The 25,869-nt window shown below is 35.3% G+C and overlaps 2 protein-coding genes across 3 annotated transcripts in view; both read left to right on the forward strand.

Annotated features, from left to right (window-relative positions):
• The window catches only part of agmo (alkylglycerol monooxygenase), a 32,170-nt gene extending 27,248 nt beyond the window's left edge, over positions 1-4,922 (forward strand). For both annotated transcript variants that reach the window (XM_079823536.1, XM_079823537.1), the window contains one exon: positions 3,022-4,922. In XM_079823536.1, the coding sequence (XP_079679662.1) occupies positions 3,022-3,102 (81 nt within the window). In that variant the 3' untranslated portion in view covers positions 3,103-4,922. The remainder of the gene's footprint in view (positions 1-3,021) is intronic.
• A 3,345-nt stretch (positions 4,923-8,267) lies between these two features.
• Positions 8,268-25,869, forward strand: part of dgkb (diacylglycerol kinase, beta) — a 71,228-nt gene continuing 53,626 nt past the window's right edge. Inside the window, exons 1-15 of the mRNA XM_079823747.1 lie at positions 8,268-8,451; positions 10,578-10,701; positions 15,145-15,221; positions 15,451-15,471; positions 15,568-15,715; positions 16,556-16,693; positions 17,344-17,393; positions 20,731-20,805; positions 20,891-21,010; positions 21,433-21,550; positions 22,037-22,125; positions 22,385-22,501; positions 22,732-22,830; positions 22,928-23,026; positions 25,158-25,231. Coding sequence (XP_079679873.1) covers positions 10,632-10,701; positions 15,145-15,221; positions 15,451-15,471; positions 15,568-15,715; positions 16,556-16,693; positions 17,344-17,393; positions 20,731-20,805; positions 20,891-21,010; positions 21,433-21,550; positions 22,037-22,125; positions 22,385-22,501; positions 22,732-22,830; positions 22,928-23,026; positions 25,158-25,231 — 1,295 coding nt within the window. The 5' untranslated portion in view covers positions 8,268-8,451; positions 10,578-10,631. The remainder of the gene's footprint in view (positions 8,452-10,577; positions 10,702-15,144; positions 15,222-15,450; positions 15,472-15,567; positions 15,716-16,555; positions 16,694-17,343; positions 17,394-20,730; positions 20,806-20,890; positions 21,011-21,432; positions 21,551-22,036; positions 22,126-22,384; positions 22,502-22,731; positions 22,831-22,927; positions 23,027-25,157; positions 25,232-25,869) is intronic.

A 25,869-nucleotide genomic window follows, 5' to 3' on the forward strand; every position in this document is an offset into this window, starting at 1 on the left:
CTATTCTTTCTTTCTTTCTTTCTTTCTTTCTTTCTTTCTTTCTTTCTTTCTTTCTTTCTTTCTTTCTTTCTTTCTTTCTTTCTTTCTTTCTTTCTTTCTTTCTTTCTTTCTTTCTTTCTTTCTTTCTTTCTTTCTTTCTTTCTTTCTTTCTTTCTTTCTTTCTTTCTTTCTTTCTTTCTTTCTTTCTTTCTTTCTTTCTTTCTTTCTTTCTTTCTTTCTTTGACCCCAAAATTTTGACCCCAGTTAACAATTTTTTTTAATAACCAACCATAATTTGGTATTATTTTAGTATTTTGATTAAAGACGTTCCTGATACAGAAATATGATATATTAACAAATGTATTCGATTTAGTCTTTACGCCTGTATTAACAATGACATAATCGGTAGCTGTATGAAGATCGCCTCTCTTGATTGAAGAAAAAGGCTAATGCTAATATATACAGTGTTCTAATCTTGAGCTTTCAGTGGCTTCAAGTTGCTAAGCAAGCTGCCATGGCGAACAGAACGTTCCTTACAAGCCTCAGGAGACCCATCCATCTTGGACCTTGTCTCAGAATCCCATTGAACTGATTTACAGAAAGTCCAGTGAGAGTCACACGAGGCTGCTATGACGCCCTTCACCCCGGCATCAAAGCGCTCGGAGCCAGACTGAACCAGGCTTCGGCCTCTCAGCTTCATTTCAGAGAATCAGTGCTAGTTTGACTGCCAAAAGCAGGAGGGGGTTTCAGTAATAGGTCAGCACTGCCACCCCAGTTCAGAGAGTCAGGGACGAGGGACAGTAGTTTATGTACGCTGTTTTTTGTGAGAGATCTAGTGGTATTTTGGGAACAAAACATTGAGTTTCACATTTATTAGCACACTTAAATACATTTTATTGGATTATTTGCATTGCCTTTAAAGGGTTAGTTCACCCAAAAATGAAAATTCTGTCATTGGTTACTCACCCTCATGTCGTTCCAAACCTGTAAGACCTTCGTTCATCTTTGGAACACAAATTAAGATATTTTTGATGAAACTTGAGAGCTCTCTGACCCAGACATCAATTTAATTACCGCTTTCAAAACCCAGAAAGGTAGTAAAGACATTGTTAAAATAGTCCATGTGAATACAGTGGTTCAACCTTAATGTTATGAAGAGACAAGAATACTTTTTGTACGAAAAAAAAAAAATCTTTTGAATGGTAGTGTATATCACCATTGTGTACTGGAGTAAACCCAGGGTTCTCTTAGTTCCTAACTAGGAGGCAGTGTTCATTACTGACATGTAGGCTTCCATGTGGAGTGTACAGCTTGAAAATACCCCTTCACTAGTCATACATCACAAAGGTGGCAGCAGAGATTTAGTCCTGTATGCGTTTGGCCCAAAACTGCAGCTGCCCTGAAGACTTGTCTCTTTGCTTATTAAACCTGAGTGTGAATGTGTGCTGCTTGTTTTAGCGACTTAGAAATGTATTTGCGTACTTATTTAGAGTGCTTTTATGTGTGTGAAAGAGAGAAAAAAGCTGAGGGACACCAGAAAGAGAGACACGAGAGGTCAACTGAGACCGCAAGAGCAGTGAAAAAAGGGGAAAATACTATATCAAAACATGTACATCTCATGTGTTTTTCCACCTAAGATACACCTGTGAAGGAAAATCAGAGAGAGAAAGCGTCTCAAATTAATTGGAAACATCTGCCAGTTTGTCATTTAACCCCTTAGGTGCTCCTCTTTTAGGTCACAGTCAAAAGTGGCCGAACAGTAAAATGAATGTTATCTATTTTAGTTCAATAATATTTTTTTTATTCAATATTTGTTTTTTGAGGGAATTTTTGGGGACTAAGTAATATCCATGTAACTATGATACATTTATTTACTGTGTGTTTTTTTTTCATGGCGATAATTTTTTTTTTAGGAACATTTTCAAATCATGTCCTTGATTTTAATTTTTTTCACATTGAAAGTACAGCAAAGTCACCAAGTGTTATGAAATTTTGATAAAGTAAAAAATGTGAAATAAATATAAATAAATCAAAAATAACCGAAGAGCACCAGAGGGTTGCATTCTGGAATTTGTGAGGTTCCCCTTTAAGATAATTTCCCAGCAAAATTAAATTGACTGGCAGTACAGACTAAAGATATAGAATAAAGTAATACCTCAACAAATGAATAATTCTTGCATTTGTACCAGAGAAAAGCTTTAATGGTATAGAATGCATTCATTTTAGGAGACTTTGAACACTTTAGGATGTCTAAGCACAGTCTGAGATTTCAATGGTCACAAGAAAATCTCAGAAGCTGAAGACTTGAGCAAAATGCATCATTTAATTAAAAAATAAAACATGCATTGAATATTGCGTTGCCATTTGAAGGGTGGAATCAGGTAGCAGGAGGTCAGGAAGCACAGGGACATGCCTTTCCCTTCGTCTCTCTCTGTCTCTCTCTTCTCTCAGAGGGAAACAGCTGCGCTGCTCCTGAGGAAACTATCGTTATTTATTTCCCATCGGAGAGGTAGTTCTGATAGATAGAATATGATTTTGGACTCTGTTTAGAGCTCGGATGCACTTTATGATCTAGAACGCAAGGAAGGAGGGGCAGTTAAGGTTACAGCTTTTTGGAAGAATGTCACTTTTGGCCTGTTTCCACAGTGGCTTCTGTGAACCTCGACTCCGAATGCATCATGGGAGATTCTTTGGCCACGTGTTTGACCTTTTGGCTTTAATTCTTTTTTTTTTTTATGTAGTATATTCTCCTGGTATGTGACATTTTAGAGCTCTCACATTTATTTATTGCAAATAAGATTTTGACCTATGTAATTGATTCACAAGTGATATTGTAACAAAAAAAGTATTATCGTTATACCCGTTTACTTTACATTTTCCGTTTATACACATCATCTTCATTGCAATAATGTGTAACTCTTCAAATACATAATGATATTAAAAACTTTACTAATTTAAATTTCAATGATTCAAAAACTAGAGTTTGCCTGTTAATATTAACCTTTTTCAATTTGAATTAAAGTATCTGTTTTCTTTCTGCAGGCCTTTGTCTTAATCTCTGCATTCTACTGGAGTCTACAGTGTGTGAAACAGCTAACTAACAGGATGAAGAAACAAAACTAGATAAGACACCAACTGACAACATCTAACCTCATATTGACACATTGTACCGAGGGAGTTTACGAATCACAAACTTTTGAAACTGATTTTGGTTTGGCATTTTAAGAAGATGCTATTAAAATGCTATGAATGAAGATATTAACACACTAAATACAATATAGCTCTCAAAGTGTGCAGAATGGTACTAACCAGATTAGTCAAAACTTGTTAAGCACACAAGCACATGTAATGCACGGAGTAAATTAAACACAGAAGGTATCAATTTATTTTAACTGTAGCTTTAAATGCATGCATACTATTATTTGAAATGTATCAAAGTATCTTACCCCCCGTTTCACAGACAAGGCTTAAGCCTAGTCACAGACTACACTGTAAAAATGATTGTTGTTTTAACTTTAAGTGCGTGCTCCCTTCATTTTAAGCTTAGTCAACTCAAATATCTAAGTTGTCACTTAATACTTCACATTTCAAGTTGACCAAATTTAAAATTTTAAGGCAGCATGAACACTTGCTTTTTTAAGTTAAAACATCTTTTTTACAGTGTAAAATGCATGCTTGAGCTGTTACAATTGAAAACAATGCCACTCTTATATTTTAAGATATCAAGTTAATTGGTCTCAAGATGCACACCAGTAATGTTTTTTTTTCTTCTAAGGCGCGTTGAACTAAGGTCTAATCCTGGCTTAATCTAAGCCCTGTCTGTCAAACTGGGCCTTAGTGCTTTTTGAAGAACTGTGTGTAAATGTATACATTTTAGATCAGTTTCTATCTACCTGAACTTTTACTGACAACGTAAAATACCTGCATGCATTTATTTTTAAATAAAAATTTAACACAATATTTTATAACTACATATATGTTGTTTTTTCTGAAAAAATCTTTAGATTTTTCTTTGTACAACTCATGCAGTGTGAATTAACCAATGGAGGCTGGTTTTTAGCTGTGGTGTGATCTCATGTAATTCTTCAAGTTACCACCAGGTGGTAGTAGCAGGGACACTAAAATTGTGTCCCCATTTCATCCAGTAGCCTACTTATGTTTATTGATTATTTGTATTGCTTGTTGACAGGGACAGTTCCAGTGGAGAACAATTCTTATGTGACAAAAAGAACAAAGCACTTAGAACCACCGACCCTTACGATTAGTTGAAAGAAAGTATTTGTTGTAAATTAGTATTGCTGTTTGTATTGCTATATGAACCACTATTTGAGTATAATTGGGTAAAATACATTACATTTATTATATTCTATATAATTTATCACAGCATACAGTCAGCAAGACAAATAATGTCTCCCAGCACAATAACAATATTAGTAGTTGACAGAAAAGAAACTTGTTAGTAGTTGATAGAAAATATTTGCCAAACATTTGAGCTTGTTTACATTTGATTTAGACATATGCATTGATTTAAAATAGCCGCTTTCTGCCAGGATGTGACTATATTTCTGCAGTTTAATTTTCCAGTTTCATAACATCTGGATTTCACACCTGGAATGAAAGTGAGGTGGTGTGCTTAAGCGGTGTAAATAATTAATGACAAATTTGTTGGATGTCTAGCCAACACATCCCTGGAGGAGTGTCTGAATTTAATCTTACTTAAATGTTACTGCTCATTAAAGACAGAAGCAGCAGTAGTTTAAGTAAATGATGTTGGCAGTGTAGAATATTAACACATTTACGATTTTCAGTGGCACCGGCAACATGTGAAACCCCTCAAAACATCACTAACTGCTTTATATTGCTTTTGATGAATTATGTAACACATTTGCATCGAATAAATATAAAAGCTCTTGAATGTTTATAAAATATTTTCATGATTTATCATTCATCACAACTTTTTATCATTTGCCAAATCAACTAATGTGGTTCAGATAAAAATGTTTGAGTTTTTATTTATTAAGCCAATCTCCTTTGTTGTATTAACTCAAATTTTTAATTTCAGTGAACTCAAATTTTTAAGGCAACCAGGTAACTTACTTTTTTAAGTTAAACCAACAAAAATGATATGATCAATACGTTATTACAACATGTTTTTACATTGCTTTATCTCATCAAAATAAGTTAAGCAATTTTCATTTTTTTATAAGTTATACAAGATTAAACTAATTTAAGTCAGTTTAATGTCAAGTTAACTGTACTTAATTTAAAGCAGCTACTTTTTTTTTTTTTTACACTGTACATTCCTGATTTGCTTATTTGTGAGCAAATGATATATTCAGCGTGTGTGTTGAATGGAAGCTGAGGCTAACAATTCCTTAGGAAAGATGGTCTCCATCGACACTTGAAAATATTCTTCACATGGGATTGGTTATTCTGTTCAAAAGAGTTTGGAGTCTAAACTACAAACGCATGTTCTGCTATGATATTGTGTGTATAAACTAGTACCGCTGTACAGGTACATTCACCCGATAGCTTGGTTTGACACAAATCTCTTTCCTGCCATAACCGACTGTTAGTTGCATGCCTGCACATTGAGTTTGAGCTGAAAGCTCACTGATGTGAGGATAACACACATTAGCAATGACCCGAACCTCTTTTGCACTGATATTTTGTCAGCCTATTACACTATTAAGTGCGGACTGCAAGATCCACATTACAAGCATACAATACAATCAACTGGAAACAATTTTCAGAGACTTAATTAGGTAAAATGTATAATGTGGTGAAAATAACAGGCTTGTCCTCCTCGAAATGGCAGATGGGTCCTGTTAGGCTCACGGATGAATGTGGTGTTCTGCTGCCAGAAAAGACCCAAATGACTCATGTTCAGATTATAGCATTACACTGCTTGCATCAACTGGCAGAACTAGAAAGAATCAGGCCCATCCTTTATGTCTCCTAGCCTGGAATGAAGCTCTTCCACGGGATGTTGACCACAGTAAAATATACAGTATTATAGGATTTGTGGCCTCATTTAGCCTTGTTACAAGACGAAATAAGAGATTGTACAAGATTGTTTATAAAATATTTGGCCTTTTAGGTTGGATTTTCCAACTAGACATGTTTACAGTTGGCAGTAATTTGCCTTTGCTAATGACTTCCAAACAGCTATTTATTGAAAAGTGATGTGCTCTCAGTGCATTCAGACATATTGTTGGTTAACTGAAAGGGATAGTTTTCTCAAAAATGAAAATTGACATCATTTACTCACCCTTCCAAATCTGTTTTTCTGTGGCGCACAAAAGAAGATATTTTGAAGAATGTTTGAGCAGTTTGGAAATCATTGATATCATTGGCCAACACTGAGGCATTTCTCGAAAAATATTCACAGCAAATGATTACAGAATATAATGATTGTAGGATTTCAGTTAAATAACAGATGTGGTTTGAGTTATACAGGTAAATGGGAGTCAGAAAGCTTGGAAAAGCTGTCAGTCACTTCACAGCTCATGAATCCTCTTTTCTCTAACAAAATCTATGGAGCAGCTGTCCCATGCATAACATCCAGGAGGTTTAGCCCTACACAACGAGTGCGTATTATTATACCTGTAGATGCTAACATGCAGTGTTTACTGGTAAATAAGCTACAAATGTGTGGCATTGAGGATACTGGCCCGAGCTGTTTTATCCTTAAAAGTACTTTTCTGACATTGTAGATATCATTGTTTTTAATGTGTAGGTTTATAGTTTAGGCGTACAATTGGAGAAATTGAAATTTCTGAATTTAGTAAAGATTTAAATAATAATAATAATAATATATTCAATGCACAAAAGTTTGGGATCAGTATGATTTAAAAAAATATATAATAATACTTTCAGCAAGGATGCATTAGTTTTCTGTTTCAAATAAATGTTCTTTTGAACAAAAAATGTATCATGGGAAATATTTTCAACATTGATTTATTGATTTCAACATTAATAAGACATGTTTCTTGAGCTGTAAATCAGCATATTAGAATGATTTCTGAAGGATCATCTGACTGGTGCAATTTGAAAATTTGGAATATTCAAAAACATTTCTATTTAAAAAAAATATTCTGCATATTTCTAAATGTGGTTCATTTGTAATGCAGATATTTTTAGTAAAAAACTAAATTAAAAAAAAGTATTCTTCATATTTCTAAGTATTGTTTATTCTACCGATTTTTTTTATTTATTCAAGAAATATATTTTAAATATATAAAAATATTCAACATAAATTGAACAAATTATCTCCATTTGTAAATTTGTTTAAAAAATGTAATTGAAAAAAAACAAAAAAAAAAACATATATATATATATATATATATATATATATATATATATATATATATATATATATATATATATATATATATATATATATATATATATATATATATATATATATATATATATATATATATATATCCTATATTTTAAACATTTCCAAAAATATTCAACCTATTTGGTTAAATGGTTCTAAAAAAATGGTAATCCAAAAAATATAATCTTTGAAAATAATATAAATATATAAATATAAATATTCAAAAAGGGTTCTACACTCTTAAAAATAAGGTTCTTTGGCAGGGTGTATGGTTCCATGAAGAACCGTAATATCCAAAGAACCCTCCCATTGCACAAAAGGTTCTTTATAGCGTAGAAAGGTTCTTTAGAATATAAAATGGTTCTTTAAAGAACCTTTTACAAAACAGTTCTTCAGGGAATCAAAAATGGTTCTTCTATGGCATTGCCGTGAAAACCCCTTTTTTGGTTCGTCCTGGCACCTTCTAAGTTCTAAATGTGGTTCAAATGTTCCACAGATTTTTATCAAAAAAAAATAAAAAATTCTTTGGTTAATTTGATTGCTTCTCCCGAGTCATCATTAAACAAATGTGTCAGACAACACAGTAGCACAGCAACCCCAAAACATGACCCTACGTTTGTTAATTGATAAACTGCAATAGGTCAACACTAGTGTCACTTAATAATGTTTGTTGATGTTATTATGAAAGTTAATATACAATATTGCACAACGTCTTCATAATAGGAGGTCCCTGAGTTGATGAAACTCTGGTGGGTCTCAACAGTAAGTCAGTAAAGGTAGGCATCTTCAACCCTCACTCACCCTCATAAGGCTGCATATTAATGTGCTGCATATCACATCCTAGATCCAACGTCTGCTAAATGGCAAGATGGAGAGATCAAGGGGGAAAAGAGGACGGGAGGGGGAGTGTGTGATGCGAGCAGAAGCATGAGAACTGATTATTGCAGATGAGTAGATCGCTCTCCCTCTCTCCAGCGCTCCTCTCTTATGCTCATTTTCTCATAGACAAACACAGTGCTCCTCTTAGAAGAGAGAGGGATTCTCGCAGGTGACGTCCACTCCAGATGATGCTGGAGAAGACATAACGTGCCTGCCGGATCACTGCTGTTGACTCTGGGAAGCATCAGGTGAGTGGAACTCCGCATTGTGCGCTTGTGTTTGTGGGAAACTGGGAATTGTGCTCCATCCGTTACCAGTGACATCTTGATGGAGCTCTTGACTGTATTTGCATTGCTTTATTCCAGTGTTGTTGATATGACTAATTGTGGTAGGGTTGAATTGTATGTAATGTGTTGTATACTTGTGATCATTGAATGGCATTATCATTTTTCACTTTGTGAGCCTGGCTTGTGGGTATCATTTATTTCAACTGTAAAAGTCATTTTGAATGTGGGTTAAGGTCAAGACGAGGCCAAGATTATCCATTTTTCGTACCCTGAGGTAACACTGAGAAGGGTTTGTTTTGGTTTCTTGACATGACAGGCACTTTTTTTATTCATAAATAAAGATTATCTTTCAGAAAAGACACTTGCTCCAGGCACTTCCTGCTCTTGACACAGGAAGTTTAAAGGAATGACAGGATGTGGAATTGAGTTGCAGAGTTTTGCTTCAGGAACGGATGAGTGCATGATCTCATTTTATTTAAACTTTTTCTTGTGACAATAGTCATCTCTTATGAACATGTATGAATGTTCTTGCACAGTAGGCCTAAATGTGTTTTTTGTTGCAAAACCATAATAACAGGTAAAACTAGTTGCGCCAGGGCACATACGGTTTCTAAAACTATGATATTTGTTATGAAAATAGTAGCTTAAACACATTTAGAAACGTTTTATTGCATATCAGCTGATATTACCCTTTTTTCTTTTTTACTTTATTGGCATGGGTCAATATTGGATATTTAAATGTACATTCTCATTTTCTCTATTTTTACATTTAGATTACCTTTGCCGTTATCTAACACTCACATTACGAACATTTTAACACTATAATAACACTAATAATTTAATAAAATGAAGTGTAATCTTTAGCAAATCTTATAATGAATATACATTTTTCATATTGTACAATTTTATGATACATACATTCACATCTAGCATTTAAATTGATCAATACTATTTTATTTATCATTTATTTGGTCAAAATAATATAGGCAATTTATCGGTTATTGGTCATAACATGAAAATAATTGTCTTATCGGTGCATCCTTTCTGGACTTACTCTCTTAATAGATTATTGAGTTGAAATCTAAAATATTTCTGCAAAATATCAACTACAGATGTTATTACTGTAAAAACATAAATACTTTCATAAGGGATATAGACCCATATCTCACTTAACTAACTACCCAACAATATAGTTTTTTTCTAGGTTAACTCTTTAATAACTTATTTTAAGTTAAATATCTACAATGGATGTTTAACTTAAAATGTTTATGATTTAATTGAATTCTTTTAGATTTATGTACGCTACTGTTCAAAAGTTTGAGGTCAGCACAGTTTTTATTTTTTAAAGAAATGAATACCTTTATTCCGTAAGGACATTAAATTGATCAAAAGTGACAGTTAAGCCATTATAATGTTACAGAAGATTTCTATTTAAAAAAAAAATTCTGTTCTTTTGAACTTTCTATTAATCCAATAATGAAAGACTGCATCACAGTTTCCACAACAATATTAAGCAGCTCAGCTAATGTCATAATTGATAATAACAATAATATTTTTTTCTTGAGCATCAAATCAGCATATTAGAATGATTTCTGAAGGATCACTAAAGACTGGAGTAATGATGCTGAAAATTCAGCTTTAACATCACAGGAATACATTACATATTAAAAGAGAAAATGGTTATTTTTAAATTGTAATAACATTTAACAATATTACTGTTAATGTGTTTTTGATCAAATCAGTGCAACCTGGTTGAGGATAAAACATTTTTTTATTTTTTTTTACTTACTGGCCACAAACTTTAAACAGTTGCATACGTCTCTTATACTGTTGGGACCCAGTCATGCTTGTACAGTACAAAGCATTGCTTCACATCAATCAATGCCTGTCACTGAGAATAACTTTGACTTCAGTATTGACTGGCATGATGCTATACATTTGATTATTTGTTGGCACGTGTGACACATAACCTATTCTAGTTGTTCTGTGATGACTGGTAGCACAGAAGCTATATTGTGTATCGTACTGTAATGATCAGTTTTGTAAAATTGACAGTATGACTGACAGTTTTCTCCTTTTGTCCTCAGAGGCGGTGGATCTTATACTGGAATGTAAACGGAGACGGAGAAACACTGGGCAGCATGTCTAATGAAGAAAAGTGGGTCACTTTGAGCCCGAACGAATTCTCTCTTCTTCAAGACTATGCGCAATGTAAGGCCTTTATTTTGTAATTCTTCAGCTGGTTAGTTTAGACCAAATGTGTCCAATATGAGTTTATCAATGCATCATGTATAGTTCAATTCAGTTAAATTTACTTAAGAGATGGGATAGACAAATCATACATTTAAAAAAAAAAAAAAAAAACTTTAATCAAGATACATTTACTGGAGAAGCAAAATTACTTATGACATTAAGGGCCCTAATTTAACGATCTGAAATGCAAGTGTCAAAGCGCGAAGCGCAAGTAACTTTGTGGGCGGGTCTCGGCGCTGTTGCTATTTTCCCGGCGGGATAAATGGCTCTTGCGCCCGGCGCAAATCTAAAATGGGTTGGTCTGAAGTAGCTTCATTATTCATAGGTGTGGTTTGGGCGTAACGTGAATAAACCAATCAGAGCGTCATCCAACATTCCCTGTAAAAGCAGGTGCGCAAGTTCCATTATGGATTGCTATTATTATGGCGTATTTACCAGGCGCACGCCAGGAGCGGTTCACAGCCGAGGAGACTGATGTTCTTGTAAGAGCAGTGAAAGACAGAGAAGTTGTGTTGTATGGGGATGGGAGAAACCCACCCAAAATAGCGTCGGTTAAACAGGCGTGGGAGGAAATAGCCACAATTGTTTCATCAGCTGGCATCCCCAGGACGTCGCACCAGTGCCGCAAGCGCTACAATGACATCAGAAGACGGGGAAAGTCTAAGCTTGCCAGCATCAATCGGGCACGCCGTGTAACGGGAGGTGGATCTGCCTCTACTCAGGACCTGACGCCAGCAGAGGACATCGCTGCGTCCACCCTCACCGATTTTTTTTCCTGGTTCTTGACGGACAAACCAATTTGTTAGATGTCCTTATATACATATATGTCTTGCCAGAAGTTGCCACTATTGGGCAAACAGGTCTCCTTAATTATTAGACAACAATTAGCCGGAATAATTTTTAAGCTAGATTTATGCCTATTTTTTCACATCTTCGTGGCACACCACAATGATTTCCGTCATCTCATGTGTTAATATTTTTTAGTGTAACAATTTATGATTTGCAAAAATAACTGTTGCATCTGTGTAGATTACATGAGCAAAGTGTATGCGCGTTGTGCACGCTATACATTATGGTCAAGCATGCGCCCTTAAAATAGCATAATGAACAACGCGCAACGTGCCACTGACTTTAGACTAGGTTTTTTCTGGTCAGTGGCGCAATTGTTTAATGGAACAGCAAAATAGCACCAGGGATTGTTTGCGCCGGAACACGCCTCCTTTTTTGCGCTGAACCGCCCAGGTAGCGCAAGTTCATTCACTAGTTTAGCGACGTGCTTCTGTGGAGGGAAAAGGGCGCTTTGCGAGGGTGCAAAATAGGAATGACACATGCGTCGGTGTACAAAGTCAATTGCGCTGGGTGCAAGATAGGGCCCTAAGTCTTGTATACTGAAAAACAAAAACAAATCAAAATTAAAGGGTTAGTTCACAGAAAAATGTAAATTCTGTCATTAGTTACTCACCCTCATGTCGTTCCAAACCCGTAAGACCTTCGGTCATCTTCGGAACACAAATGAAGATATTTTTGATGAAATCTGCGAGCTCTCTGACCCCTCTGCAATGTTATGAACACTTTCAAGGTCCAGAAAGACATAGTTGAAATAGTCTATATGACTCCAGTGGTTCAACCTAATGTTATGAACTGACGAGAATACTGTTTGTGCGCAAAACCAAAATAAAGACTTTATTCAACAATTGTTTCACATGGACTATTTTAATCACGTCTTTACTACCTTTCTGGGCCTTGAAAGTTGCCATGACGTTGGTGACTATGGAGAGGTCAGAGAGCTCTCGAATTTCATCTTCATTTGTGTTCCGAAGATGAACGAAGTTACATTTTTGGATGAACTAACTTTTTTAGTTTATACTTAAAACAAGAAATAATATCAGCCAAAGGGACTGGAAAATAATCTTGTTTTTCTTTAGAAATTAATGAATTAATATCTTAAGTAATTTTTTCTTGGTTTAATGTTTAGATATTTGTACTGGAAAACAAGACAAAAATACAAAGATTTTTTATTGTTTTTTGTAGTGTACCATTTCAGTTCAATTCATCATTCACCGTTTATTCCTCAGTATCTCCAAAAAGCATCCTCTAAATATCCTTGCGGAGAAAGCAGACAGGCTGCCAGTTCACAGAAATAAAAATCAAACCATTTAACACCATTTGTGCATGTGTCACTTAAGGAAATGTCATTTCCTGTCTGGAGTTTAAGGTTAAGTCTTCAGTCTAATTCAATTGGTACCAGACTCTATGATGGGTTAGAAAATTCTGACTGACAGTTATTAATTCCCCTAAATGCATAATCCATCCAACGTTGATTCTTTTGAGTGCTAATGCTGTGGTGGGAGTCAGTCTGACTGAAGTCTCTATATATCTATAATCTCTTTTTGGAGGGAACGGTTTGTAAGGCCCTGTGTTTGCTCTCAAAGTAAACAATTTTCCATCCATTATGTATTATATTTACCATTAAGATAAAGAGATATAACTATTCTTAGACCATTTTAGTAGCAAGAATCTGCTTGACATGACAATAATAAAAGGATCTATTGCACATCAATACAAAAACCGAACGCACAAAGATCAAGATACAGATGTGCCATTTAATTAATTACCCCAAAACCTGCATTCATACATAACAAATCAACTGTCAAAGAAAGGATCTTTCATTACGTATGCAGGGAACCGAGATCGTCTGCATTTAATTGAGTAATCTGAATAATTGATGCCCCCAGAGCCCGCTGTTTCCTGTGCCAGGCCAGTGCTTCTCTCATTCTCTCATTTTGCAGTATGACAATATGGGTCATTAGTGAAGAGGAAGGAGGGATATGTCCCTCTGCAGCTGATTGTCTGCTAGGTTTGATAGTTGTGAGCTCTACCATCATCAGACTCCTTGATAGAGACGATCTGATCAAAGATGCACTCTGGTGAATCCGTGCTGTTTATGCTTTGGGTCTGAAAAGTTACAAAGTCAACTTCAAAGGGAGTTATTCTCTATACCAGCAAACAGTATTTCTGAACTCCCTGAAACACCTCGATTGTAGTCTCAAGTTTTCTTCTGGAAACGTTCACGTCACCTCATTTAAATAATTCCCACCCAAGGCATACGCAAAAAAGGGCAGAGGCCTGGTTTAGTAGTGTGTTGACCAAGCGGCAACCTCCCGCAGTCTCTCTTTGAAGACAAAACTTAAAGCAATTCATCGACTGGCCACTAGAGACTGGCTCCAAAAGGGAGTCAAATCTGTATCTCCCCCATGTTAAAATGCCTAAATTTACAGCAGAAAAAAATATGTTTACTGCCTGGTACAAAAAGTGGTTTTGGTCAATACAGCTAATTTTGCCTGTGATGGGGGAGAATTTTTTTTATAACTCATCCGTTTAAATTATAGTAAGCCTTAAAGTTCTGCATAACATTAGTGACAGGTGGATTGCCACTGTGGTCCAGCTAGGCGGGCGTGGTTTCAGAAACCAGGCACCTCAGCTCCACCCACGTCTCCCATTTTTTGTTTTCCGGAACTGGGAGTGATGCACGGTGATGCGCTGCCAAGATGGCAACAGCGACTCCGAAACCTACGGGTGATGTCACAGACACTACGTCCATATTTTCTTTTACAGTCTATGGTGTTGACTTGAAACTCGCGGTTATGGTAAGGGGTGTGACATTTCAGAAACACGCTCTAAGCGGTTGGCCAATCACAACATACTGGTCCAGCCGACCAATCAAAGCACATTGAGCATTTCAGAAGGAGGGGCTTCTTAAAGATCCAAACCAAAGTCGTTTTAAGGCAAAAAAGAAAAGAAAAAGTAACGCAGCTGTAAGCAGGGAAGGAGACCAGAGGTCTTTTTTTTATTGGAGGAGAGGCTTTATTACGCTTTTTGTGGGAAAACAGCCTATCATTTAATGAATCGACAGCCCATTCACCCATCTTCAACATGTTTGCCATTAAACATTTTGGATTGATCTACACTGAAAAAATGCTGTTTTATAAGAGAAGTCGCAGACAATTTTGTGACTGGTAGGATTCAGTTTGCTTACTTCAAATCTGAAGGCTGGAGTAATGATGCTGAAAATTCAGCTTTGACATCACAGTAGTTAATTAAATTTTAAAATAGAAAACAATTATTAATATTTTTTTTTACTGTATTTTTGATCAAATAAATGCAGTCTTGGTGAGCACAAGATTTAAAAAATTGTATTAATCCCAAAATTTGAATGGTAGTGTAACCTTGCCAAAAAGTTCTTCATCCTTCAAACATCAAACATGTTTATAATAAAAAATAAAAAGTATATGCAAGCCATTGTCTGTTTTTTGGCATAAATTAGCACTATACATTAGCACATCATTGAATTTCCTGGCTTACAGTGTCTTATCTTTCTCTTATTTTACTCGTTTGTTGCAGACACAACGAAGAAACTAAGAGATGTTCTCCAGGAGTTTCATGGAGATGGGATTCTGGCCAAATATAATCCTGAAGAGGTATTGCAACTCTTTATGCTCTTATGAAGCACACTATATTGCAGTGTTCATGCTTAGCTAAGAATTCTGTCCTAGACCGAATGTTATGATGATGATCTAATTTCAGCAAATATTAGAACCATTAAACTATATGATGTTTGTATTGGGTAATGAAACCATTGTGGTTGCCATAATTGCTTGGCATCCATTTACTGAAGATGCCTCTTGCTTGTCATTTTGTTCTGCATAGAAGCCAGAAATCTTTAATCAGGTAATTTATAATTTTATAGTTTTACAGCCTGATCATGCAGTTATTATGTTAGCATGAATTATTAACCGAGTAACAGGGGGAAATCGCCTTCAGCAGGAAATTGACTTTGAGGGTTTCAAGCTCTTCATGGAGACCTTCCTGGAGAATGAACTTGCTGAGGAGTTCTGTCAGCATCTCTTCCTCAGTTTCTGGAACAAAGACCCCAAGCCAAGCCCCTCCATGATGGACAAGCAGAGAATCATGGGTAATTTGCATCTTCCCAATCACACAGGCTGTACAAACTGGGCAAACCTAACCTATTTGAGAAAAAGTACAAAATTTAATATACTGTGATAACTAATCAAGAAACCACCACTAAGCTATAGTTTAGAGGAAACATCTGGTAAAGTCAAATTTACACTACCATTCAAAGGTTTGGGGTCAGTTTGATTTTTATTTTAAGAAATTCATACTTTTACTCAGCAAGGATGCATTACATTGATCAGAAGTGACAGTAAAGACATTTATAATGTTACAAAAGATGTATGTTTCAAATAAATGCTGTTCTTCTGAACTGTCTTTATTAAGCAGCACAACAGTTTTTAACATTGATAATAATAAGAAATGTTTCTTGAGCATGAAATCATCATATTAGAATGATTTCTGAAGGATCATGTGACACTGAAGACTGGAGTAATGATGCTGAAAATGCAGCTTTGTTCACAGGAATAAAATATATTTTAAAATACATTAAAATGGAAACCAATTATTTTAAGTTGTAATAATATTTTACAATATTACAGTTTTAATGTATTTTTGATTAAAAGAAAATGCAGCCTTGTTGAGCATAAGAGACTACTTCCAAAAACCTTTTAAAAATCTTACTGACCCGGTAGTGTAAAAATGATGATGTTGGCCATATGCACACAAAGCAGCTATATATGGTTTAGTCCTTTTATTCAGTTTTGATTGTATAACTTTGTCTTAAAATCAATAGAGTTGCAACAAGATTCCAGGGCAACAGTTAGTCTAAAAAATGGATTGGTTCATGCCAAAACATACAGAATACGTGGTGCTTTAAACATACTCAAATGTGCTTTACAAGGTCTAAAGCTGATAAAGGGAAACTGCTCCCCGCCAAAGGCGACAAGCTTGTCTAAACCTCTCTGCACAATCCAGCTGAAGGATATGATTTGCTACCTGTCTCTCCTGGAGGGCGGACGACCAGAAGACAAACTAGAATGTAAGATCACCATTCTATTTTTATATAAAGTATCTTACAGTTCACTTGCAAGTCCTTTGTGATGTGGAAGAAGCTCTTTATATTCGGTTGGGTTTCCATTTGGTTCCATAATGGGTTGTCAAATGGTTTCCATAATGGAGAAAACATGAGGCTGTGCTGCCATCTACTGGCAGCTTTTGTCGCATCTCTTATGATTTTCTGATTGTAATTCTAGGTTGCTAGTTCAGAAACCTGTTGCTATGGGCAGACCGAGATGGCTGTTGCTAAACTGCTCAGATTCGAATAACCTCTGACTGATAGCGCCTCTGTATCATTATTATGAAGAAAGCACAATTGGTTTGCATAAAGGACGTCTGTGATGTGTCTAGTCTAGTTTAAATTGTGCTAAACTTGATTAAATTTACTTCTTGAGAGATTCTGCCATTGGCTGAGCTGCTGGTTTCCATGGTAACACTCACTTGATGGTGCCTCATAGAAAAGCTGAGATTGCACTCTGAATTGTGAGGTTCATTTCATAGATATCCTTTATGTTTTGAATGATACAGAATTTGCAATTGAAACAGTGCTCCTATCAGATGCATGAATTATTCTTGTATTAAAACTGCAGTGTTTTCTCTTTTTCATCCCATCTCTCTTTGTTTCTGTCACAGTTATGTTTCGGCTTTATGACACAGATGGGAACGGCTTTTTAGACAGTAAGGTGAGACCTCATCTTTCTAGCAGTCGCTTCAGTTTGTTACTGTTTTATTAACGGTCAAGTCGTCTTTATTTATTTAGAGTGCTTTTTACAATACAGATTGTTTCAAAGCAGCTTCACGGAAATAAACAGGAAAATAACGATCGGTGATGCAAACTTCATGTAATATGAGCTAAATTCAAATTTTGCTGTAAAGCAGTTCTACAGAAGACAGTAGTGCCATTATTCATCTTGAGTCAGTTAAGTGTTGATTCAATTCAATAACAGTTTTGATGTTGCAAAATTTGTCAATTATGAAGCAGTCAATTTAGCTGTAGAGCTGAATTCAGTTCAAGTTTTATTCTCATCCAATAGTGTCAGTGCAGTCAGATCGATAATGAAGTAGCCTATTACTGTATATTTAAGGAACACGCCGACTTTTTGGGCCTTATTCACTGTATCCCCCAGAGTTAGATAAATCCATTCAACAAGGTGCTGAAAGCATTCTTTAGAAATGTTGGCCCATATTGATAGGATAGCATCTTGCAGTTGATGGAGATTTGTGGGATGCACATCAAGGGCACGAAGCTCCCGTTCCACCACATCCCAAAGATGCTCTATTGGGTTGAGATCTGGTGACTGTGGGGGCCATTTTAGTACAGTGAACTCATTGTCATGTTCAAGAAACCAATTTGAAATGATTCAAGCTTTGTGACATGGTGCATTATCCTGCTGGAAGTAGCCATCAGAGGATGGGTACATGGTGGTCATAAAGGGATGGACATGGTCAGAAACAATGCTCAGGTAGGCCGTGGCATTTAAACGATGCCCAATTGGCACTAAGGGGCCTAAAGTGTGCCAAGAAAACATCCCCCACACCATTACACCACCACCACCAGCCTGCACAGTGGTAACAAGGCATGATGGATCCATGTTCTCATTCTGTTTACGCCAAATTCTGACTCTACCATCTGAATGTCCCAACAGAAGAATGTCTTCACAAGCAGATTGTGAAATACTCAGACCGGCCCGTCTGGCACCAACAACCATACCACGCTCAAAATTGCTTAAATCACCTTTCTTTCCCATTCTGACATTCAGTTTGCACCGCTGCATGCATGGTAGGCCCTACTGCACAAAGTTCCTTGATTATTACGCAGGAATGAGAGAATAGTTCCTAGACATATTGGTCTAGAAAATCGCAACTTTTCATTTTCCGTCGGTCTTAGTACACGATGTAACTATACACATCACAACATGTTAATAGGAAAATGTTGGCGTTATTTTGTCACTTATTGAGCAGTAGGCTAGCTGGAGCCATTTACCTCAAGTCTTTGTGCTAAGCTAGGCTAGCGGTGGGTGCGTCAGACAGAGTTATGGCGCGCACGGAGATGAGAATGGTATGTATGGACTTATCTAACTCTGGGGGATACGGTGAATAAGCTCAAGTCCCAAAAAGTTGGCGTGTTCCTTTAAGTGTCTTCAAGACCCCTGCATATGCCACCTAGTGGTTTAACGCTGAATTGTTTGCATTCAATAAATGATGGATGCTCAGTTTAGCTCCTTACTGTCGAGTTTGTTTTCAGAATTTTTGAATGAACTAAAGATATTGATTAGCTGTTTCAGGTGTGTTTGGTTGAGTTGAAAGTAGACTTTTTGCAAGAAGGTTGATCTCGTGGAGTAGGATTGAGTGTCCCTACACTAAGGCTGCATCTGAAATCACATGCTTCCATACTATATACAGTAGGAGACAAAAAACATTCTGAATTCACAATGTTCATAAAGCAGTTGGCAAAAAGCACCTGGATGGCTTACTACTTCTGAAGAACACTTTACTATCCGGTTTGGTGGATTTTGGACTCAGAAGGTCTTTGTATGGCAGGAATTAGGAATAGTAAGAGTAGTATGCGGTTCCGAATTCAGCATTATTCTTCTTACTTTGTTTTTGGAGTTGCTTTCCCGCCAAGGAAATTATGTAATATCTAGCGAGTCATGTGATTTAGGCCTTATGCTTAAGATTTTAATGTGCAAATAAATAGCACCAATGTAATTGGGTTGACTAGAGTCTCAGGTACATAATCTAATTTAATGGGTTTTAGACATTAAAAAAATGTGCATCACAATGTCAAAGAGAATAATTAAATGTGTATACTTACTAATACTCAAAAGTATGTGGCATGAAAGTTGATAAATACTTTATGTAAAATATGGAGTATTATTTAATGGGGACATACAGTAAAATCCACCAAACTGTAGGAATGACCCATCCCATGAGGCCACAGGAGAGGATTTGTAAATGGCAATGAAGCGACTGGCTGCAGGTCACATGACAGTGATAACATTGCAGATGTAATACATCTGGATTTCATTCATACTACACACGTTCATACTTTGTAGAACAAGTTTCCTCAAATCCAGCCCTGGAGAGCCACTGTCCTGCAGAATTTAGCTCAAACCATGATCAAACTCACTTTCCTGCAGTTTTCTAGTAACTCTGAAGACCTTGACTAGCTTGTTCAGGTGTGTTCAGTTGCCTGTTTGTATTCATTTTGAGGAATACTGAATCTGTTTTTGTGCAAGTGAGATGAGTAAATGCTAACTACAATAACCATCATGTTATCCACACAACGCCTCTGCTGCACCTTACTTCTGATTTCTCAGTCAATAAATGGGAAAACAAAGTAACTTGCGTTACTTATTTGAAAAAGTAACTTGGATATTTTGTGGTACATTTCAAAGTTATGGGCTACTTTATAGTTACTTGAAAAAAGTAATCTGATTACATAACTGGCGTTACTTGAAATGCATTACCCCAACACTGTGTACACTGTAAAAAAAATATTTTAAAAGTAAGTTACCTGGTTGCCTTAACATTTTGAGTTAATTGAAATTAAAAATTTGAGTTAATACAATGAACATTTGAGAATCGACAGCACCCTTTATTAAAATATTATTAAAAGATTTTGTAAGCATATTGCGTTGCGTGTGTGTTTAATAATGCAGTCAAACATGCCAAATTGTGCTATTTTCATGATTTATTACTTTTTTATTTATTTATGTGGTGTAGATACAATAATATTTTGAATTTCTATTTATTAAACCAATTTCCTTCATTGTATTAACTAAAAAAAAATTATTTCAATGAACTCAAAATTTTATGGCAACCAGGTTACTTACTTTTTTAAGTTAAACCAACAATATTTTTTTACAGTGTAGAACTTTTTTTTTTTTTTCGGACTCAAAGAAATTATTTTTTCCGAAAAAAGTTCCTACTAAGTGTTTGTGCGATTTCTGATGGCGGCTTAGATCTCTGTGTAGAGTTGCAGTGATGTAATGCAGAAAGTCTGCTCCTTTTTAACAGGAACTGGAGCACATTATCTCTCAGATGATGCATGTTGCAGAGTATCTGGAGTGGGACGTCACAGAACTGAAGCCGGTAAGATTAACTTGAATTTGAACCTGTTCAGAATTTTAACATAATTTTCTGATTATGAACTTTTGCTTTTGGTTGTGGGGTGTAGATTTTGGAGGAAATGATGCAGGAGATTGACTATGACCATGACGGGATGGTTTCTCTTGAAGAGTGGGTCCAGGGTGGCTTGACCACCATTCCTCTGCTAGTGCTGCTCGGACTTGAAAATGTGATTACCAATTCAGCTTTATATATTTATATGTGTTTGTCCAACTACCCACTAGTCCATCCATTTTGTCCATCTATCCATTCATCTAAGCCAGAAGAACAGATTCATCAGTGTTGATAAATTGATGTTACACTCTCCTTGCCCACTAGATGGAGTCCTCCACTCATTTTAAATGCCTTGACAGCTGCATTAGCGGTCTAGTATCTGATATTTGGCATGACCTCCAAATTGTTAAAGATGCATATTTGACACTTTTTATTAAGACCCATATAAGTTGTCCCAGTAAGATTCCAGGATCGCTTTTAGGTGAATGTTGTAATGTTTTTCATTATAGTTGTATTGTCATTGTCAAGTCCTCATAGATGTCTTATTCTCATCCCCTCGCTGTTATCTTTGTCTTTCTCACTCTCTCTGTTTTGCAGAATGTAAAGGATGACGGGCAGCATGTATGGAGACTGAAGCACTTTAGTAAACCTGCATATTGTAACCTGTGTCTAAACATGTTGATTGGATTGGGAAAGCAAGGCCTGTGCTGTTCCTGTCAGTGCACCAGAACTTACAACATTTATTACATTATTCACTAGATGATTCTGTTATTTTTTGCCTTATTCTATGAAAAATACAAGTAAAAACCATGTGATATACTTTCATTTGGAATATAATTAAGCTAGTGCATTAAATATCTCGTCTTTAAACAAATGCAATCAAATAATTGAAGATGGATGTGAGATAATTATACCAAATTACTATAGTATGTGTGTGTATATATATATATATATATATATATATATATATATATATATATATATGCATTTAATAAAAAAAATCAACATTTTAATGATAAATAAATAATATATTAAACAGACAAAATATGCTTGATATTAAATCAGCAATTATACAAAATAAATGTTAAAATATAATTAAAATAGAAAAAAATAGAAATTCATAGACTAGAAACCAGTAACAAATCATCGAAACATTTTTACATTACTTTGTGAATTAATTTTCTGTCTGTCTGGTTCATAGTCTGTAAGTACACCGTTCACGAGAGATGTGTGGCTCGAGCCCCCCCGTCCTGCATCAAAACATATGTCAAATCCAAGAAAAACACAGAGGTGCGTCGAATTGTAGTGTTTAAAAACCAGCACGCTTGGATCACCAATGTTTCATGGAGCTTAGACCAAGGGCTTTCTTTTCAGCTAATGAAATTAGAAAGAAATTCTCTCTGTAAGCATTGCTAATTACATGATTAACCTGGTTTAAACAGAGACCCAAATACACTAATGATGATTCTTAATCAAAGCGCATGCTCCTTTGTCTGTATTTTCTTTCTTATATAACATGTATATAACAAAAGGCTTATTTTTTTAATAGATTATGCTTCATTTCTGGGTTGAGGGAAACTGTCCAAGCAAGTGTGATAAATGTCACAAAACCATCAAGTGTTACCAGGGTCTTACGGGCCTTCATTGTGTCTGGTGCCAGATTACTGTGAGTTTATGACTTTCTTTCTCATTACAAATAATTATTACAGTTTTTATGCTTTTGAAAATATTATTAGGACCATGTGAGAATAAAGTTTGTTTTTAAAGGCATGTAATCCAATTATTAAAGTACGTACATATTTGATAAATGCAACATATAGGCCTGTAAAGTAACATAAGTCTGTATGTTAAATGATATGTCGGATGCGTTTTAAAGTTATGTTCTCCTTCTTGCAGCTACACAACAAGTGCGCTTCACACGTCAAACCCGAATGTGACTGCGGATCACTGAGAGATCACATACTTCCTCCAAACACTATATGCCCTGTTGTACTGGTAATATCTCCTATTTCTTCTCATGTGTTATTTTTGGAATCAATGCTTATATAAAGTTCAGCTCTTTTAGACCTTTACATGTGACCTTTAACTGCAGGAGAGGCAGTCTACTGTGAGAAAAGACTCCAACCAATCAGGAGGCCGGGGGAAAATACAAAGGACCAATTCTGTATCAGTGGATGGACAGGGGCTACAGGTGAATGACACACTATCACACGTACAGTACAGTGGGATGTTTCTAAAAGCAGGATGTCCATTTCCTGCAGATTGAATCAAACAATATGAAGTGTCTGGGAAGTTGACATGTCCTGTGGTAACATGCTGTACTGCATCTAAAACATTTTATTTAGCTATTTCATTTATAATTATTATGTCTGGCCTTATACAATCTCATATTAATTAGGGACATAATTTACACACCCCAAGTTAAAATGAACAAGTGAACCCTAGTGAAAATAATAAATGTATTTATAATACATTTTAGTATATTTAGTTAAGTATACTACAAATACATTCACTTATGTATAAATTGTTATACTTAAAGTCTGCTAAATTGGAATAACTGATTACTAACTGCTTAATGCACTTTAGTTATCCGGAAATAGTGCTGAAGTCCAACTAAAGATATGCTGGAGTGTATTTGATTGTGCTAAAGTGGAACTATTGCAAGTATACTTTAGGTACACTTTTTATATCTTGCATTTAAAGACATATTATTGATATTATACAGATTATACCAGGATATTATGTCATACTGTCCTTACTAATAGTGATATTAAAGCACATTTTAGGCTTAATATTAAGAAATGTGCATTGTGCAATGAAAAAGTACTCCAAATAAAGTTTAATTATAATATCTCATTATTATAATAGTCTTAAACGTTATGTCAGTAAATATGTTAATGGATTTATAGTATACTTAGTATGAAATAAATATATTTTAAATACATTTTGGATATAGGGAAGACAAAAAGGCAATTCAAAATTAGATTTTAACTAAGGATGCACTTATATTAAAATATTTATTGTATGTATTTTTTTATGTATTACTAATTATTTTTATAAATAAAATAATATTTATAAATAAATATTTTATAAAAAAATAAAAATAAAACAGTAACAACTAAAATCGATCATTTTAAATGCGATAAATGAATTTATCATTGAATATCAACCATATCAAATATTTCTGGCATATCAGTTATACATAACTGATATGCCACAAATATATTATATATTATTGCGTATTGTTCATCCCTAATGAAACTGAAATATAAGTATATAAATAAAAAAAGGACCCACTTTACCACCTCAATAGCAGCAAAATTGTTTTGCAATACAATATGAATACATTAAGTACATTACCTAACAATGCATTTTTTACATAAGTACACAATACTACAGTTGAAGATGCCTAATATAAAATGTGACCTATAATATTAATGCTGAATTTCCTGGTGAAGAATCATCAACTGTTTCGGCCAAAATGACAATTTTGAGCAAGCTAGTTAGGATTCATAGATCATAACTTGGTTGAGGCAACAGTTAGGCTGCAGTGACCCACTGTGACTGGGCGTTGTCTGAGCATAGTAATGACAGAACGAAAAAAGACAAATCATGTCCTGGGTCATCAATCTTGGCTGGCGGCGGCTAACCAGTGTAATAATCAGGATTATTATTTATAATTAGAGGAAGTAATGGATCACTCGTCGCCGGACGGGCGGCTCATTAATTCACCTGGGCCTGCTGGGATTGTTTCGATGGGTTCTGTTTTAAGCGCTTCATCTGTGTCACTGTCCACCGGAAGACGACTCACACTCTCTGGATTAGTTTGTGCGTGCATCGTCCGCTCCAAAACCCCACAATCATCATGCATCCATGCAGAAAAGTGACTCATGGTCAAAGACCGTCATTAATGACTAAATATGGAGCTGATTACTGAGGTTTGCTAGATGCGTCTCATGACGTGGGTTTTCATGGCTGGTACATTTTAAGATTTTTGTAATGGAAGAGTTATTCTGAGCTCAACAGACTCCATTTATGTTATTCTTTATGTAGTCTCTTTTTATAATTAAGAGAAAAGGGAGAGAGAATTATCAAATGGCTGACATTGAAATTTCAGGTTTAGATGGTGAATGAGAGAAGTGTTAAGCTACAACATATAGAATTGTTAAGCAAAAGCTTTGTAGAAAAGACATGTTAATAATAATTATTATAATATTGTCTGGTTTATGCATATTCGTAATACATTTAAAATCTTAAGTCAGTAAAATATGTGTCATGAAGGACAACAGCTAACAATGCTTTTTATCACTTTTTTTCTGTAGATTACGTCATCAGAAGGAACTCATCCACTGTTGGTATTCGTCAACCCTAAAAGCGGAGGCAAACAAGGTGAAAGGTGCGAACTGTAAAAGATGGTGTCACAAATAAGAAATTGACCCCATAGTATTTTCATATAGCATTTCAATTGTCTTGAGTCAATCTGCATAATTTATCAGTCACTAGCAGTTAGTTTGACACCAAATTTGTTGCCTTGGTCACATGAGCTCAATGAATTTTCAGATTTTCATCAATTTGTTGATGGAGCTTCTTTGAGTTTCAATTCTATTTATGGCAACTCAAATGATGATCTAACGATCTAATCAAATCAGTTCCAATTCAAAATCCATTTTTGGCATCCTAAAGATCCTGATCAAACCTCATTTCCTCTTGATGGACCACATTAAATGAGATGGCCATGATGTCAAATATTTTTTGTATAGTTTATCCATCTTATTAGGTGGTGACCAAATCCTTAGTTCTATTCAAATTCATTCAGCCACAAACATCTTATTTTTGATAATTCACTGTAAACATATCCTGTTAAATGAACAGTAAAAAAGTAGCAGCGGTGGTTGCCAGAAATTCACAATTCAAAATTTGGTATTATGGGAAAGCATTTTTGTGGCTGTATATTTTACCAACATAACGTCAGATCATGATGAGCGAACGACAAACAATAGAACTCGCTGCCAAGCCCAACTCGCTCTTCGCCAA

The sequence above is a fragment of the Gobio gobio genome (genome assembly GCF_949357685.1).
Source record: "Gobio gobio genome assembly, chromosome: 8".
Lineage (NCBI taxonomy): Eukaryota > Metazoa > Chordata > Actinopteri > Cypriniformes > Gobionidae > Gobio > Gobio gobio.